General features: G+C 37.2%; 2 protein-coding genes across 18 annotated transcripts; one reads left to right on the top strand and one right to left on the bottom strand.

The window, feature by feature from the left end:
- Positions 1–1952: 1952 nt before the first annotated feature.
- Positions 1953–2543, top strand: LOC105421470 (uncharacterized). Its single transcript, XM_011628924.1, has one exon. The coding sequence runs from the start codon at positions 1953–1955 to the stop codon at positions 2541–2543; it is 591 nt and encodes a 196-aa protein (XP_011627226.1).
- A 7995-nt stretch (positions 2544–10538) lies between these two features.
- On the bottom strand, positions 10539–19242 carry LOC18444597 (Phospholipase A2 family protein). 17 transcript variants are annotated; one of them, XR_016051561.1, is made up of 5 exons: positions 18661–19242; positions 17612–17872; positions 12781–13035; positions 11896–12203; positions 10539–10989 (listed from the first exon to the last, which is right to left on the bottom strand). XR_016051561.1 is itself a non-coding variant. In XM_011628911.3 (2 exons), exons 1-2 carry the CDS (start codon positions 19238–19240, stop codon positions 17754–17756), a joined length of 699 nt encoding a protein of 232 aa, XP_011627213.1. In that variant the 5' UTR covers positions 19241–19242; the 3' UTR covers positions 17455–17753. The 17 variants fall into 17 exon arrangements, 1 of the variants encoding a protein (XP_011627213.1); XR_016051556.1 differs by lacking the exon at positions 10539–10989 and adding an exon at positions 11646–11816 and having other exon boundaries at positions 12781–13453; XR_016051557.1 differs by having other exon boundaries at positions 11896–13467.
- Positions 19243–19979: the final 737 nt, after the last annotated feature.

Here is a 19979-nt window from a genome sequence, read left to right as displayed (position 1 = left end):
TTTATTTGCTAAAACAAATGAGGGTTTTTAAATTGTTTAACTCAAATTCCACTTTACTCCTGACCTGGTAGTGCCATGTGGCATTTGAGTGGCCAAAGGGCTACCACGTGGCATCTCATGCCTCACTCTAGGATCACCGCCCAGCTAGGCACTGATCCATAGGTGGGGGACTAGATTGGCATTTAGTTGCTTGTTTTATAAGGGTTTGTGTTATGGTATCTTGTTATATCTTGTTATATTTTGTTATATAATGTTATAAATTAAGGCCCTTTTTATCATATGTCTTAATTAACTCACACATGGGTCATGCATGGCATGTGTGAAGTTTAATTTATTTATTTATTTGATATTAAAGAAAAAATATATTTTCAAATTTGAGTTGAAAAATATCTTCACACACATGTGTGAAGGGGACATTATCTTTAAATTGATTGATTTGAAATTTTAGATCTACAAAGTGATTGATTTTGATAAAGTAGAATATCTCCACATGTGTGAGTTTTGCCAATTACTTTTTTGCCCATTACCCTTTGTGGTTATCTACTCTAATACATTATTAAAAAAATCAAGGGCATTATTGTAAGGCCATATTGGATACAATTGAAACAAAAACATGGGCTACGGACAAAATGGTAAAGCGGCATAACTTAGGGTTAGGGTGAGTGATAATGGTGTGAAATCCCATCCCTTCATCCAAGTGGTTGGATGGGGATGGGTAGCTAGGTACATTGGCTTCTCATGTGCCTTTGGATTAGTGCATCAAGGGTATTGATTGAGTCCAAAGTTACACCCATGTTATAAAAACACATCATGAGATCTCAAATGCTAACTATCTCAACTCTTGAACCATTTTGGAAAATTGTTGCTCCCCTCCTTTTTCTAAGGTTTTATATGAGAAAATTGAAGATAGTGACCTTTTAGAGTTCCATTAATAGTGATCTTGATGGTGGCCCTTTTTTCTTATTCTTAAGTCTATATTGTGCATTTATCAAGGTAAACTCCATTGAATTTTCTTTTCTCATAAGGTTATATTCTTGGCATCTATAGTTGCTGGAGTTTTGAATTAAGAAAAGTTTCATTGATCTTAGAATCTCTATTTGATCATCTTTTTAATCATGCTTATTCATAGTGTGGTCATTCATGAGTTATCGCTTATATGCATGAGAATCTAATATCATGCATAGTATCCATTGATTACTTTCCTTCAAATCTATCAAATAATCTTGTCTCAGAGTGTCACTCAATTTTCAAAAAAAATTCATCACGTTTTTACCTATGAGGGTTCATAATCTTTCAATACAATATTGTGTGTAATTTGGCTACAACTCTCTTGTTCTTTATCTGATTCGATTCAAACCTCTTGCATTTTGTTTTAGATGATAATATCAGTGTGTTGAAATCTTAAGAAGTGATTTTAAGGTGTGTAATTGCTTCTCATTTGGATTAGACGCTCTTGAATCACTTTTGTACAATCCGAACGGAGAAAATTAAGTCCTATAGGGCCCGATTGCATGGTCCTGGCACAAAGGAGTTCGAAACATGGCTTACATATTTTAATTTGGCATTCTAATTCCCTGTTTAGTTGATTTTATCCCTTAAAATTTTTTTTAGATTAGTTGCATGATGTATTTAAGCTTTGGGACATAGTTTATATAATTTGTGTTATGAAAGTATAATTCATAAGTTATTATTGCTTTTTATGTAATTGTCTCATAAGGGATTGGTATTTGAGTTTATTTACAGTGGTTATACAATGCTAGAAATAGTTGTAATTGTTATTTAAAGAATTGTAACTTATTCACTTAGCTGGGTTTTTAGCAAGTGACTTGTTGAAGGTGTCTATTTTGCCTTGTTTTTCAGCTTGAAAATTTGCTCTAGTCTTTGTATGCACTATCAATTGGTTTCAGAGCTAGGCTCATTTACAACCTCTACAGAGTGCCAAATAGGAACCCATGGCAGCCTGTTCGATACTCACCGAATTGCTTAAGGAGGAGAGGTTCAATGGAATCAACTTCTCCGAATGGAGAAGGAAAATTGGTTATGTGTTTCATAAAGATGGTCTATTACCATTATTGACTTCTAGACCACCTAATCCGCCCACAATCAATACTCATCAAGTTCTTAAGGATGCATATGAGACATGGCATAACAAAAACCAAAGTGCCATGAATATTATTTTTGCAACCATTAGTGATTCTTTTGTTATGGAGTATAAGAATTTCGTATGTGTTAAAGATATTATGGAGAGCATGAAAAAGAAATACGACACACCGAATGAAGCTCAAAGGATCATTAGAATGAGGAATCTCATGCGTTGCAAAATGGATTATCACACCAACGTGGGTGATCATCTAAGAAAGTTCAAGAGTTGTATAAAAGAGAGTGAGAGAGACGGTCACTCATATGATGAGGTGACACAAATGACGATGTTTGTGCGTTCGATCTCACCCTCATGGGAGACCTTTGTGGCCAATTTGATGGCCAAAGATGCGTCTACAACAGTGGAGGAGATTACATTTTTCATGAAAGGGGAAGAGCAATAAAGGATGGTCATGGATGAACTATCTTCCATGGTCCATATGGTAAAATCTCACCAACCCTCATCTTCTTATACTCCCTTACTCATTACTCATATCTCTTCTTTACTTCCTAACTCTTCTATGGTGAATACATGCAATGTGGGAGTGAGTGGGAATGATAATGCTAACAACAATAAAAGAAAGGGAAAAGGCAAATGGAAAGAGAAGGGGAAGCAAAAGGGAAAATCCTACTCCACTTAGCCCTTACCCTCTTAAAACCCATGCCTACCCACCAAACCATGCTAGCCCCATGCCTTTTAGGCCTAAACCACCACCCACATCCATGATGGTAGCTAGGAGGTCGGTTTGGCCCTCAAGCCAAGATTATTCGAAGATGCAATGTTTTAGATGCAAGAAATACGGGCATACCCAAAAGTTTTGTAGGTATCCTCCTCCTCCACAAAACCCTCATTTTGCTCCTAAGCCCAATACTGGTAAGCCTCAAGGTAATACTGATGGAGGATTAAGGAAAGAGAGAGCTTGCGTAGTCCATAAGACTTTGATTGCCAATGAGGAGGCAGATGTGTGGGTTCTTAACTCAGGGGCTACTATCCATATGATAAATTCTAAGAAGGGCTTTAGAAGGTTTTATGATGTCAAACCGGGTATTCATAATCTTTATATAGGTGGAAATCAAATAGAAAATGTCTTAGGAAAAGGGGACTGTGTGTTGGAGCTCACTAATGGTGAGACTCTCGTACTTAAGGACACCCTCTATGCATGACAAAGAATCTCATCTCGGTTTTCAGGTTGAGTAAAGCCAGGTTTGTGCTCTTGTTCAAGGAGGAAAAGGTCTATGTGCATGATGGCTCTATTAATAGAGACATTGTTTTTGTAGCCCACTTAGTTCAAGGGCTTTATGAAATTAAAATGACAAAGGAGTTTGCTTACTTTGGTGATAATTTACAAAATTTTACTTTATGGAATTTAAGGTTAGGTCGCATTAATCCATCTAGAATGCATATTATGATGAAAGAATGGTTGCGTGATAAAATGAATATTGATTCTCATAATAGATGTGAGGCTTGCCTTAAAGGAAAGATGGTAAAAAAGTCTCACCAAAAGGTTGAAAGGGTCTCTAGTCTTTTAGAATTAATCCACTCGGATGTGTGTGGACCTATGAGTGTACTTACCATGGGGCACATGAGGTATTTCATAACACTCATTGATGACCATTCCCGTTTTGATCACACCTATCTCATGAGAAACAAAAGTGAGACCATAACCAAATTCCAACAATATAAAGCGGAAGTTAAAAACCAACTAGGTTGAACCATCAAAAATCTTAGATCAAATAGGGGTGGGGAATACACCTCTCAAACCTTCTAAGATCTTTGTTTCCAATATGGGATTGTCCACCAAACCACCATGTCTTACTTACCTGAACAAAATGGGGTTGCCGAGAGAAGGAATAGGACACCAGTTGAGATGGTGCGAAGTATGATGAGTACTGTTAATCTTGGATTAGAGTTTTGGGGGGAGGCGATTCTAACCACCACATATGTCCTTAATCGGACTCCCACCAAAGCAATTCAATCAACTCTTTACCAACTCTTCATGGGCCGACCTCCCTCAATAAAGCACCTCAAGGTTTGGGGATGTTCAGTCCATATTCTCATACCATCCCAAAATAGGTCCAAACTAGATCCTAAAACCATAAAATGTGTTTTTATAGGATACCCATGTCATGGGAAGGGATTTAGATTTTATAACCTCTTAAATCGTTATGTGATTGAGAGTATTGATGCCCATTTCCTTGAAGATAAATTCCTTGAAAGAGAATCAACCGAAAAGTGCGTAGACTTCCATGAGCTTCAGCCTAACAAAGAAATTGAAACCATCCCACTTAGGCGAAGTGACAGAATAATGGGACCACCTACCTTTTCACTTACCTTGGGGAGGACTATGAGAGGATTAGTGAAGAACCCGATGATGAACCTTATTATTGCTTACATGCTATGTCTTATCCGGATCATAAGTTATAGAAGGAAGCCATGCAAGATGAGATAAATTTAATCATAAATAACTATATATGGGAATTAGTCTGATTGCCACCTAACCTTAAATTCATTGGATGTAAGTGGATATTCAAAAAAAAACTTAACTCCGAATGGCATATTGAAAAATACAAGGCAAGACTTGTAGCAAAAGGTTTTACTCAAAAGGAAAGGGTAGATTATTTTAATACATATTCACCTGTTGCCAAAATGACTTCAATTAGGATGATCATATCCATATCAACCTCCTTTGACTTAGAATTGCATCAAATGGAATTGAAAACCGCCTTTTTAAATGATGACCTAGAAGAATATATATACATGAACTAACCCGAGGCTTTTGTTATGAAAGGAAAGAAAAAGTTCATATACAAACTTAATAAATCACTTTATGGTCTCAAACAAGCTTCAAGAAGACCGTTCCTTAAGTTCCGCCAAACCTTGATTAGATTTGGATTCAAATCAAATGAGGATGACCATTGTAGATACCATAAGACCAACAAGACTGGCATTACTTTCATGACTTTATATGTGGATGACATTCTAATAGCGAATAGCACCCTAGACCATATAAGGGACACAAAGACAATGCTATCAAGTAATTTTGATATGAAAGATATGGGAGAGGCTTCGTATGTATTAGGGAATCATATTATAAGAGATAGAGCAGCCCGTACTATTCAATTATCTCAATCTACATATTACAAGAAATTTCTTGAGAGATTTGATATGAGTGAATCCAAGCCTATAGATACACTTGTGGAAAGGAGAGGAAAATTAAATGTCAATATGAAACCAAACAATGATCTTGAGGGAAATGAGATGGAAAGGACCCCATATCAGAGTGTCATAGGATTACTAATGAATTTAACCATGGGAATTAGACTCGATCTAGCTTTTGCTCAAAGCTTAATTGGTGGATTCCAAAGTGATCCTGGATTAGAACATTGGAAAGTCGTGAAAAGAATCATGAGATAATTAAAAAGAACATTTGATTATGGATTAACATATGACAATGTGAGTGAGCTTAAAGTTTTGCGATACACAGACTCTGACTGTCAAGGAGACCCGGATAACTCGAGATCCACTTCGGGTTATCTATTTCTTTATGGGGGTGGTATCATTTCTTGGCACACCAAGAAGCAAGACACTGGAGCCCTATCTACCATAGAAGTTGAGTATATGGCTTTAAGTTCCACAACTTTAGAAGCCATTTGGATTAAGAAGTTCTTGAATCATCTTAACTTCAACCCTCTAAAACATGTAACTATTAGAATCATGTGTGATAATCAAGCTGCAGTAGTAGTGGCAGTTGAACCAAGGTTCCACAGCAAATCAAGGCACATTAAAGCTCAATATCATAGAGTAAGCGAAGAGATAGCAGCTGGTGAAGTAAAAGTTGGTTACATTCCATCTGAGGCTATGCATAAAGGTCCATTAACCAAAGGCTTGGGAGCAAATGATTTTGTGAGGCATGGGTTTAAGGAGGTTGACATAGTTGTTAATACTTTGTCTATTGCTTGTGAATGATAAATCCATGGATAAGTATGCATGCTTTGATTTATTGTGAATAATAATATGAGAGAGAGAGATACAAATTCAAGCCTCAAAAGGCCAAGTGGGAGAATGTTGGAAATATGGCCTATCAAGGCCTAAATTCTAGTAGTCTCTCATTCAGTGGGAGCGATTGAGAGATTGAAATCTTGGAGTCTTGCGAAATGGAACCCAGATTATTTAACCCAAGTACGTATGAGGCATCGAAAGTTTACGTGTTGAGAAAGCAATTTCTCAAGGAGGTGTGAGGGTCACCTCCTAGTCATGATTTTATAATTTAGCCTCATGTTTAACTACAATCGGCCAGGGCTTGGAGAATCCAAACGAGATAAATAAAATCGGAGTACTTATTGAATATTTGCCATATATGGAATGGTCAAGACTTATGAGATATAAGTCAATATCCTGACACGAGACCATTGCATGGCATGTACATTTCCATTTCTTACGGGAAGCCACTCTTCCAAATGCATTATCCGAGTTTGGAAGGGCCAGTGCACATGTGCTTTGAGATGACCCTTGTAATTGAGTTAGATCATGTCCCAAAGGGGTACACATGTAATCCATTGAGAGCCGAATAATCAAAAGTTCTGGCTCAATGTTTTTTATATGGCCAATTATGTATCTTTGTTTTAGACTATGGAACATAAGTCTATTGGGTTGATCTGAGATTCGACAGAACATCATTCGGAACTAGCCCAATGGAGTACTTCTATACCTATAGTTATTAACCTGAGATCTCACTATACCTTTTTTCCGATTTTATAATGATGAGAAAAACCTACTAATCGTTCAAAAATACTTTAAATATTTATTGTGAATTTTAAAGAATTTTTTGGAATTTTATTTGCTAAACAAAATGAGGGTTTTCAAATTGTTTGACTCAAAATCCATTGTACTCCTGATCTGGTAGTGCCATGTGGCGTCCGAGTGGCCATAGGGCTGCCATGCGGCACCTCACGCCTCACTCTAGGATCACTGCCCAGTTGGGCGCTGATCCCTAGGAGGGTGACTAGATTGGCATTTGGTTTCTTGGTTTATAAGGGGTTGTGTTATGGTATCTTGTTATATCTTGGTATATTTTGTTATATAATGTTATAAATTAAGGTCCCCTTTTTTATGATATGTCTTAATTAACTCACACATAGGTCATGCATGGCATGTGTGAAGTTTAATTTATTTATTTATTTGACATTAAAGAGAAAATACATTTTCAAATTTGAGTTGAAAAATATCTTCACACACATGTGTGAAGGGGACATTATCTTTAAATTGATTGGTTGAAATTTTAGATCTACAAAGTGATTGACTTTGATAAAGTAGAATATCTCCACATGTGTGAGTTTTACTTATTACTTCTTTGCCCTTTATCCTTTGTGGTTATCTACTCTAATACATTAATAAAAAAACTAAGGGTATTTTTGTAAGGCCATATTGGATACAATTGGAACAAAAATGTGGGCCAAAGATAAAATGGTAAAGTGGCATAACTTAGGGTTATGGTGAGTGATAATGGTGTGAAATCTCATCCCTTCATCCTAGTGGTTAGATGGAGATGGCTGGCTAGGTACATTAGCCTCTCATGTGCCTTTGGATTAGTGCATCAAGGGTGTTGATTGAGTCTAAGGTTACACTCATGTTATAAAAGCACATCATAAGATCTCAAACCCTAACTATCTCAACTTTTGAACTATTTTGGAAAATTGTTGCTCCTCTCCTTCTTTTAAGGTTTTGTGAGAGAAAATTGAAGAGTGAGAGTTTTTAGAGTTCCATTAATGGTGATCTTGATGGTGGTCCTCATTTCTTTTGCTTAAGTCCATAATGTGCATTTATTAAGGTAAACTCCATTGAATTTTCTTTTCTCATAAAATCATATTATTGGCATCTATAGTTGCTGGAGTTTTAAATTTAGAAAAGTTTCATTGATCATAGAATTCCCATTTGATCATCTTTTTCATCGTGCTCATTCATAGTGTGGTCCTTCATGAGCTATAGCCTATATGCATGAGAATCCAATATCATGCGTAGTATCCATTAATTACTTTGCTTCAAATTCATCAAATAATTTAGCCTCAAAGTGTCACTAAATTTTCAAAACTTTTTCATCATGTTTTTACCTATGGGGGTTCATAATCTTTCAATACAATACTGTTTTGGTAGTCCGAGGGACCACCATGTGTAATTTGGCTATAACTCTCTTGTTCTTTATCCGATTTGATTCAAACCTTTTACATTCTGTTTTAGATGATAATGCCAGTGTGTTGAGATCTTAAAAAGTGATTTTAAGGTGTATAATTTCTTCCCATTTGGATTAAACACTTTTGTGAGATTGAACCACTTTTGTACAATCAGAATGGATAAAATTAAGTCCTTATAGAGCCCGATTGCGTGGCCCCATTACAAGGGGTTCGAAACATGACTTCCCTATTTTAATTTGGCATTCTAATTCCCTGTTTAGTTGATTTTATTCTTTAGATTTTTTTTTAGATTAGTTGCATGTATTTAAACGTTGGGACATAGTTTATGTAATTTGTGCTATGAAAGTTTAATTCGTAAGCTAGTCTTGCTCTATATGTAATTGCCCCATAAGGGGTTGGTATTTGATTTTATTTATTGTAGCTATACAAGGCTAGAAATTGTTGTAATTGTTATTTAAAGGATTGTAACTTATTCACTTAGTTTGTTTTTTAGCAAGTGGCTCATTGAAAGTGTCCATTTTGTTTTGTTTTTCAGCTCGAAAATTTGCTCTAGTCTTTGTATCCACTCTCAATGGATACTCAACTAGATTCTGACGTGCAAAATGGCTGGGTGAGTGTCCTTTGAGGTTGGTTTATCTTGAAGTATATAGGAGGTCTACGCACAAATAGGAATTGATTCTAACATGATCTATCTCGTGGGAGGTAGACATATCTGGAATGCTGTCCTCAATATGAGAAGAGTGAACCACCATGTTGTAGACCAGTATGTTGCGTTGTTGTCAACTCTGTATAGATTATGCTATCACCCTACAAAGCCAATGAAAATCATTTGGAGTTTGGAGCCGAATGGAGTGTTTTCACTTCGACCTTGGTATGATGCGGTAAGCAGGGACAGATACTTTGAGGTTAGACCTTATTTGACCAAATTCAGGAATTGCAATCTTTTTTTTGGTTTTGTGCATTTAAAAGACTGCTCACCGTGGATCAACTACGAAGGAGGGGAATAGTCCTCACCAATGTTTGCCTTCTCTACAAGGAGGACGAAGAGTCTATTGATCACATCTTTATTCATTGCTCCTATGTGGCAAAACTCTTCTACTTTAGAAAACTCCTGTTATTTAAGAAGAACGGAAGCATTAAGCAGGTCTCTTGGTTATGGGGCTCACTCCGGGATCATCGTGTAGATACGATTTGGTCCTATTTTGGTAGGATTCATCTTTGTCAAATTAATGGAGAGGAGCTCTGGGCTTTAAAGATGGGAGTGTCTAGGATTGATCAGTTGCACCGACACATCATTATCAAAGGAGATTCTGCGAATGTTATCAGGTGGTGCTTGATGTCGAAGATCACACCATGGAGGCTTAATGCTGTTGTGGACGAGATCCTCGTTCTACTTAATGGATGCAGCACTTCCTTTCTTCATGTTAACCGTAGCTTCAATACAGAGGCGGACCTGCCAGCAAACATCTTGACCTTGTCTGATGTCTATGGCTCTAGCATTTTCTTTGTTCCTTCTTTCTTTCTATTTTCTTTTCTTTTCTTGTACTTTGTTTTCTTTTCTTTTCTTGTACTTTGTTTTCCATTGTTGTAACATTTCATTATCTTAATGAATTCATCACACTTGATCAAAAAAAAAAAAGAAGTTGATTCCATATTGTACGGGGTATAATTCATAGTAAAAAAATTAAATCCAAATAACTGTGGAAATAAAATGGCAGAAAAATGACAAAAAAGTCACCAAAAATCAATTTTCAAGATTTTACGTTTTGAATCGAATTTGTTAAGATTTTTGTATTTTGCATTTTTACCAAACAAATTGATCTAGGGATTCAATAAATGCTCAAAGACAAACAAATTGAAACAATTTCATAGCATTGAGCTTAAAATTGGGAGAGAACTTGTAATGGCAGATTAAGGCTTTAAAAAAAAGTTGAGTTTTTGTGAAAAAAGTCTCGTCCAAAGCCAATATTGAACCAATAGCATTATGATATGAGCTAATAGGGGTCGATTGGTGCTACAATCAGTCAAAATGAGGCTGATCATAGCATCCAACAAATAATTGAAACAAAAAAGTTCAAATATGGGTTAAAACTCTATTTTTTTACTCTCTTTTTACTTGAAACATGAATACTAGGCAACTCGCCCCAATTCGGGTGAAAATAGGCCCAGTAACCCACCCATGGATCCCTGCAGACATGGGCAATTGAAAGTTTGATGAACTCGAGATTTTAAGTACTGGCTGGTCTATACATGTATACAAATACATTCCTAAAAAGTATACAAACTGGCTTACCCTGCCTAATAGAGAGATGAGCGAGAGAAGTAGCAAATAGAGAGGGAGATGCAAAGAGGGAGGGAGCAAAGAAAGAAAAAACATACCCTCACCAGTTGACCATTGAGGGTTCAACCAAAAAAACTAAATAAATAAATAAAGCAATAGACCTCATCAATTGACTACACAGTAAGTGGGACTCTTTGGCTGCTTGAGTGAGTCATTTTCCCAGAGAAAACAGTGCTCCAGGCGTCGCATTTTATGTGATAATACAAGATACATATAGGGTTGAGGCAGTCGTGCAGCCAAAGTTGCACAAGGTGGCACCACAAAACCAGCTAAAAAAGAACTCTTGAAAACTTTCATCTGACCCCTCCAAGATCATGGACCTGCAAGAGAAGAATAAAAAGGTTTTTTTTTTTTTTTTTGAAACTGTTAACATTTTATTAATATAACCGCAAAGGTACAAGAGAGAGGCCCCCCAAATCAGGGCCAGAAGCAAAAACACCTGGACAAGGTAACCCCACAGGGAACCCAAAAAAAACACTGTAAAAACTGAAGTTCCTAAGAAAAGCCGCCAGGTCCTTCAAGAAGAATAAAAATATTCGAAGTGCTCTAAAATGATCTATCTTGCAACACTTCTTTTAAACCATCCGTTTCATGTTTCTTAGATCCATGAGATTTGCACCATTTTTTGAGCTCCAAATTCTACATTTACAAGAAAAAATGCTTTTCCAGGTAGTCGGAAGGTGTTTTGTGTTCATCTCCACGATGGTTGTTTGATGCCCTGGATCATATAACAACAGCTTCCTGAAACACTTTCCTCCCAAATTGTGTGTTGCACGTCATCTCACGTATTAATCATCAGCAATTAATAGTTTAAATGAAGCATTCGTCCACTCAATTTGATATTGATGAACAAGAGTACAGGAACGGCTCCTGTCAACCATCCATTGTAAGTGTTGACAGATCTTAGAATGAGTGGTTGAGGTTCCAGTTTACTTGTTGCATGAACCACAAAATGCTTGCCCTTTAGGAGAAGTCCTTGGTGAAATGTGTGTGTTTCTTTCTGTAGTCGTTAGAAATAATGTATGGGTGTGCATATCCAGTCATTTACAAATTAAGTCTAGTTACATTAGACTTTAAAAAGAATCAAAAGTTGTGACAACCCCTTCTTTGGCGAGTGCCTAGTGCATTTGCCTCTATATTGGTCTCCCTGCAAGAATGTAGAACAACAGGAATATACCATATCTCGTTGAATACCATCCTGAGGTGCCAAAGACGAGTTTACTTACCAATTGCAGTGGCTCATTGAGAAACGCTCTAGAAACCTCCTTCCATAACAAAACATCCATGGGTCCCATCTAGCAACTGAACTCCGGGCAGCAAAGACCTGGCTCCCACATTAGTAGAGCGACGAACAAGAAGAGGGCCAAATAAGCATAAAAAAATCTTCACTTTACAATCTCTAATGAGTGTTCCCACTCCTGCCAATCTGTAGATCCCTCGAGAGCTGCTACCGATGTTGAGCTTAATAACACCTTCTAAAGGAAACTCTTTGGTAGGTGGTTATAGGGAATCCTTCTAAAATGGACTTGAATATCTGCAACAGAATACCCAACAGAGTTGGTCTAGATTTAACCTAAGACAAAATTGTGCGTCTGATCTTACCTTTTGTTTAGAGCAGTGTTTACAAAGTCGGTTTTACTAGGGCACAGGCCCTTGCCGAGCCCGAAGTGGGTGTCCAACTCAGGGATATTAAAAAAAATCCAAAATATCCCAAAAAATAAGGAATTTATTTAGGATATGTTTTTAATGTTTTCAATCATTTTTGCAAAAGATTGGAAGGTGTTTTGGCCATAAATATTTATTTTTATATTTTCCAATTTTTTTTCAAATATACCCCCAGTCCCAAGTTGATTTTTTTAACTGTTTTTTCATTGCTACAGTACTCGGCACTACTTGGGCCAAGTTTCTCGGACTCGGTCCCAGTAGTGGTTTCCAACACTGGTTTAGAGAATGTTCATTTGATTGATTGTCCCTAGAAGCCATACTATCTCTTTAACCAAATGGGCCATATAGTGGCTAGAGTGGCAAGCCTCCATAGCAGAAGCCCCATTTTTTAGGAGCAGGGTTGAGCTCCATTGGGTGAATAGAGAGTTGACAGTAGCAAGCATTACGCATTGTAATTCAAGCATTTCAAGGACGCAAGACCACAAGTCCGTAGCATACACACTGTGCATAAATAAATCACTCAGACTACCACTCTTGTTTGCAGAAGAGACGCATTGGGTATGGGCAGTCCCCTGTGCCTGAGATTGTCGATTGTGAGCACCTTGTTCAACACATTACAAAGCCAGCCATGAAAAGGCTTGAATGTTGTGTGATCCTGGAATGGAACATACTGTGGGCTGCTAAGTTTAATAGTCCCTAACCTGCAAGCAAAGCATAACAAAACTTAACAGAGAATTGGGTCTCTGGTTCCCAAGCAAGAGAGTCTCCATAAAATGAACATAGAACTTGAGAAGGCCCTTGCATAACAAAATGATGTTGATAGCTCATGATCTCTCGGCTTCCATGCAGTATCTCCACTAAACCAGTAAACTCTGAAGCCCGTCCTACGGCCACATCTTGTATCATTGCATTTGGGAGGGTCACAAAGGGCATACAAATCAGGAAACTTCTTGCAGACAGTGCATTCACCAATCCACGTGTCTATCCAGTATCAAATGCCGCCTCCATTACACAAACACGTGTTGCTTTTAAAGATGGCAACTGATAATGGCCCTCCACCCCCCAACATCCTTGCATTTGCAGCTTTGATCTCTGGTCGTGTCTAAAGATTGAATAGAGCTACAAGAAGAATGCTATCCTAAATGACACATATTACTGATCCATCCAAATCATGGGCAATTTGAAATGCACTGTTTCATATTTATTTGAAAAAAGGTCTGTGAATAAATAGATAAACTGAGATGATTATTCAAACCAAAGAAATCATTTATAATAAGGTCAAAAGTCACCTGTAAAATGGTTGATAGTGTACTTTAAAATTACAGAGGGAATGATGTCTACTATTTTTTCCGATATTCAACATTGTTGAGTAAAAATAATTTGAATAGCATCACAATAAATGTGTTTGGATAGATACAACAAATATACAAACCAGAATGAAACTGGGCCAGTTTATCAGTAGAGGTTAATTACATTGATTAGAATGCTATCGGTATCATGCAAGAACAACACATCAAGAGGATCCTACCTAATCCAAAATTAAAGCCTTGAGACCCAAAAGAAAGCACATAAAACCTAAAGCGGAAGATGATCAAAACAACATGATCTTTGGAGCTAACAATCATTTTCCATGAGCTTTCAAGGAAGAAAGTCAGGATGATAGGGTAGAGGAGATGGTATGGAAATGGAGGTTTCTACCATTTAGTTCAGTGTGACGAAGGTACTTGGCCCTTGGCTACCTTGGCCAAGGCGAGTTAGTTGGGCGAGTCCGAGTAACTTGCCCGAAATCCAAGCCAAGTTAAAAAAAATAAAAATAAAGGCCAAAAAATAATATATATTACATGATCTACAATGTATTTATATAAAACACAAAGTGGGGTACTGGTTATATTTACCGTCCTCGGGTGCCTCTCAACCCGAGAGGTATCGAGCTCGATCCCCAAACATGAGCTTCTGGAATTATTTTTTTTAACTTGTAACAAAATAAGGCCTACTTATAAAGAAATACATCAGGCAGTGTTCACAGGGGGAATAGACCCACAACATAACAAGGAAGAGCAATACATGCTATTCAAACACTTTGAACATTTTTTGCATTAAAGTTGACATATTATATACATAACAAAGACCTACATGAGGTATCGAGCTCGATCCCCAAACATGAGCTTCTGGAATTTTTTTTTTAACTTGTAAAAAAATAAGGCCTACTTATAAAGAAATACATGAGGCAGTGTTCACAGGGGGAATGGACCCACAACATAACAAGGAAGAGGAATACAGGCTACTCAAACAATTTGAACATTTTTTGCATTAAAGTTGACATATTATATATATAACAAAGACCTACATGATGTAGAGCCAACTTGGGAAAAACTCGCCTTGCCCATATGGCGAGGCTGAGTAACTAGGCCGAGTTCGAGTGACCTCAGCTGAGTCGCGAAACACTGATTTAGTTTAAATCCATGAACTCAAAACCACAATGCAACAGATAGTCCATCAAGAGAGCGATGTCTTGCAGCTGAAAGATTATGCAGAACAACACAAAATAACTCCTTTAACCATTCCGGACATTTATTGCACCATATCTCTAGGTTCCAACACCTTATTTCCCATGTATTATGAATCAAAATATAATGTAGGGAAAATATCTCAGTATACCCTATTTTTAGATTTCATTTCTCATTCAAAACATATCTGGCGTCATAGAGATCCCATGTATTATATCTTTTAACACCCTAGACAAACTTTAACCACTTTAACCCATATGTTTAGCCCAAACAAGTGTTAAAAAGACATCATTTTTTCTATGCTTTTCTAAACCCCCTTCTTTCTCTCTCTTCCTATGTTTCTCCCCAAACCTCTCTCTCTCTTTCTCTCCCCATGAATCTCCTCAAACCTCTCTCTCCCCATACACGTGTTTCCCCCAAATCTCTCTCTCACTCTCTCTTCCCTTGTTTCCCCAAACCTCTCTCTCTCCGTGTTTCCCCCTAACCTCTCTCTCTCTCTCCCCGTGTTTCCCGAAACCTCTCTCTCTCTCCATGTTTCCCCCTAACCTCTCTCTCCCCATGTTTCCCCAATCTCTTTCTCTCTCTCTCTCTCTCTCTCTCTCTCTCTCTCTCTTCCCCTATATTTATACACTACACTACAGGTGATTTATATGGAAAATAACTCATAGGAATTCTCTTGTGGGCAACCTACAACTGCTAAATTCTGTGCTCCTTATGATAATTTCTTCTTTAGGATGCATGGATGTTCCACTGCCAATGCATGATAGTCATCTTGCTTGCTCTTATATTTATATAGACATCTCCTTTCAGTTTCATTTTCATTGAATATGCATACAACATGGTTGTTAATAGTTATATGAGCAATTCAATATCAATTCAATATTGGAATACACATTCTAAGCACATTCTAAGTATTAACATCGACCTGTGTGCCTAGTAGTCAAAATATCAGGTGCTACAACAATTTTTGCTGTTTAAATTTAAAATACCAAATCAGTTTAACTGGTCCATGCATCATTAAGTGACAGTCGTTATGTTGGATGAAATGTAGATTGTATGTAATTATTCATAGAACTTTCAAATTATTTCCTAATTTGTTTCTTTTGGAGGCTTAGATTATGTGGAATATAGCTAAACTTCTGGAAAATTAGCATTCGTACTTATAAATGTTAGAGATGAGATCCTATCTTTTCCCACTTTCCTTTCCAGACCCTTTTCCCTTGTTGCAACCTTTTCTTGCATGAAGTGTGAAAAATGCAAAGCAATTGGCATCAGTCCAGATGAGTCATGTCTTGAATGTTTCTTCACTATGGCCCTGTGATTAAGCTGTTTCAGATGGAGCAAGGGATATGGGTTGTGCAACTGCTAGATATGTGCATGAAATGTTGCCTGAGAATGTCTATGAGCCGGCTTTACATTGTGTGTGGGGGTGGGGGTCGGGGTGGGGGTGGGGGTGGGGGTGGGGGGTGGCGGTGGCGGTGGCGGTGGCGGTGGCTGTGGGGAGGAGGAAGGGAGAGAGAGAGAGGTTTGGGGAAACACAGGGAGAGAAAGAGAGTGTGAGAGAGAGATTTGGGGGAAACACGTGTATACAGAGAGATAGAGAAGTTCAGGAAGAATCACGGGGAGAGAGATAAACAGAGAGAGAGGTTTGGCTAGAAAAATGGGAAGAGAGAGAGACGAGGAGGTTTAGAAAGGCATAGAAAAAAGGATGTCTTTCTAACATTTGTTTGGGCTAAAAAGATAGGGTCAAAGTGGATAAAATTGGTCTAAGGGGTTAGAAGGGGATCTCTATGCCGCTAGATATGTTTTGAAACCTTGGGTGTGTTGAGAAATGAAACCTAAAAACAAGGTGTACGGAGATATTTCCTCTATAATGAATTACTTTTCAAGAAATGAAAATTTTGTATGGTTAATTACATGAAATACTTTCAAATTTGTAAGACTATGATGATGTCATCTCAGCCATTATGATCACCTAATCACACCATGTTTCTCAAAGGAGTTCAGGGAAACATTCAAATCGCCTTATACACGAACCAAAAAGTATTTAATAAAGATATAAAAGAGAAGAAAGGGTAAAAAAAAAAGTGAAGCTAGTGGTGGCAAGTAGAACTTACTATACATTGAGCGTCTATGCGGATGTTGCTACTAGATGAGGCAGTTTTTTTTCTTTTTGAGAAAGTTGACTATTTGTATTTATAATAATAAAAGGATAAAAGAGAGAGAACAAAGCCAAAATAGCCAATCCTAATACTGGATGCCCTTTACACGCTACTAAATGAGGCAGTAAGGCATAAATTTCAATAAACTATATTAAACAGGGATTACTGCCTGATATTCATGTTGTAATCATCACCGCAAGTTATATAGACAGCTTTTACATTGGACCTGCCCGACAAGTACTCACCGACAACACTCCATAATTCAAACATGGGCTATTACATTGCACATCTAAAGCCCAATCCAATCTTCAAAGGTATGTGCAAGATATATCCTGTTGCCTCGAAAGCAGATCCCTCTCCATATGCATTGTTTATTTTTAAGCAGTCAACTGATACAATTCTACATCCTTGAAAAGACTTACAATTATAGGATAGAAAAAGTCATTGTATCGAGAGTAAAATATATACCAACAAATTTATTGCGCCTTATCAATACATCAATAGATCATGTCTTAGAAATTGAAAACATTGAAGGGCACATGCCATATCTAATTATATATACAATGGTTACAAAGACAAGGAAAAAGGAGCCTAGTGAAACTTAATACCTCAATATGAAGCTTTAATATTCAAATGCTCCTTAGTATAGCTGCATTTATAGTTACACAGACTTCAATTTTCAAGTCACTAGATGGCACCAATGTCTATAACTGATCTGCCTCGTGATAGTATTTGCGGGATAATGCACAGTTATGTGTGCTGAAAGGTGTCACCTTTTCCTCTGAAAATGTTCAGGCTTTCTATTGATAATGGTTTCTCTTGCAGCTTCAGAAGTTGCTTTCTATAGGGTATCAGCATGTTTCTAAGGCCTGCCATTGCACAAGATCAAATTAATGTACACATATTGATTAATTCGTTTTCAACATAAACCTAATGAATAAATCAGAATGAATATTTTTTGAGTAAGAAAAACAGAATGTTGCAATAAGGAAACGTTAAAATATGAGGCCACTAATACATGCATTGGTAATAGGAAAAAGAAGATGTAATCAAAAAACTAGAAAAGGGATAGAAACCGAGAAAACAAAGGGGCTGATAAATTATGTGTAATAGATAATCGAAAAATAATCCCACAAAACAAAGAAAAAAATCAATATAAAATAGCAAAAAAAAAGAGAGAATTGGTGATAAAAAAGGGGAACAGAATAATAAATGAAGGAATAATAAAACTGAAAAAAGAAAAAAAAAAAAAAAAAAAAACCCACATTCTGAAAACCATGATAAAGAAATAAGATAAGAAAAATCCAAAAATGAATGTATGTGTGAAAACGCGCTTGTGCGTGCATGTGTGTGTATGAGAGAGAGAGATTTTGGCGCCCATCCAAAATCAAAGTTAGTACCCTGTACTGCTACTCCAACCGTCAGGTGATTATTTCATAACTATGTGTATAGACCAATAAAATACAATAAAAACAACAAGTTCCTTAGAAAATTAAGATAGGAAATTACATTTTCCTCACTGGAATTTATTAAAGCCTTCCACACCCCCCCCCCCCGCCCCCCCCCCAACAACAAAAAACAAATAGCCCCACAACCGTGTGTGTGTGTGCCCGCTGCATCAGATATGGTTAGAGTTGAAATAACTGAGACAAAATACCTGTAATACACATTGCCTTGTAAACGTAAGCCACATGAACATCACCCTTCGTGCTCATCATTGGTTTCTCCAAGCATTCGAGAAATGCCAGGTCTGCCTTCAAAAGCTTTTCTTGTTCATGGGTGTCATAACCAATGTCATGACAATAGCAACAAAAATCCAACCAATCAATTGGGCGCTTGTCCCATAGAAGAGACCCGCCATCTTTGCCACTGGACCAGTTTGGCCCACAATAATGGCCATATCGAGGAAATAGCAGAGAAAGAAAGGCTCGGGCACCTTTATGATAAGGAACCCTAGCAACATAAGGCCTGAAGAAAGGTCGAGTGTATCGAGGTTCAACTGCCTTTGGCCCTTGAGATTCTTCCTTGCGCTTCAAATTATAAACCCATGGAATGAAGGAATGGAGAGATCTTCCCCATACATTTATAACAGTAGATGCATTCCTAGATGCTTCGATCACTTTGCCATTCTCAATCTTTCGGGCTATTGTAGTCGGTGGTGTTTTATGCTCTGGTTCTTTAACAATAGCTGGGTGAAAATGGACTAATGGTAGAATTTTTAGGAAATTGAAATTCATTGCTGAAGAATGCAAGGTTCGAGCAAAATCAATAAGGTAGAAATGCCTGAACTCCCTTCTCCAACATCTCAGATAATGTCCTGGCAAATGAAAAGAAAACAAGATGCATGATACATTAGTTAGCTGACAAGAATTTGCACCAGCAAAAATTGATATTTATCCATGGATACATAGCAGACATTTTTTTTTCTATTTTTTTTTTTTTTTTGACAAATCATAGCGGAGACTTAATATATCATCTATATATAGTTTCCTGACAAATAAACTTTTCATCAGGAGAATATTCTGTTGACCGACAATTTGTTTTGTTTACCTGGGTTAAAATTTCCTAATACTGCTGTAGTCTAGGACCCAATAGATTATGGAAACTGAGCATGTACTGTAAAATGTGGTTCTTTCTAAGGAGTTAATGTAAGATGTAACGAAGCATGAGGATATACAAGAATGCAGAAAGAAAATGAATGCGAACAGAGATCACATAATAGAAAACAAAAGGCAGCTAAAAAGAAACAAGAAAAGGCAAGAAGGGAGAAAGAATCTCCATTGATCAACTACTAACCTTCCTTGTCACGATAATTCAGAAAAACTTACCAAAATAAGGCAGAGAATCTAGTATGGAAACTATTCTCTGAGAAAAATCTAGCATGGAACTTAAAGAGCACAGTGTGAAACCTAAAATATTACATGAAATAAAGCTTCAAGATTCTATAACTGAAGAACAACAAGTATGCCTCAGCTA

The sequence above is a fragment of the Amborella trichopoda genome, chromosome 1, assembly GCF_054954075.1.
Source record: "Amborella trichopoda isolate Santa Cruz 75 chromosome 1, AtrichopodaSantaCruz75HAP2 v2.0, whole genome shotgun sequence".
NCBI lineage: Eukaryota > Viridiplantae > Streptophyta > Magnoliopsida > Amborellales > Amborellaceae > Amborella > Amborella trichopoda.
Note: the sequence above shows the minus strand (reverse complement) of the source record. Positions and strands in the feature narration are given on the sequence as shown.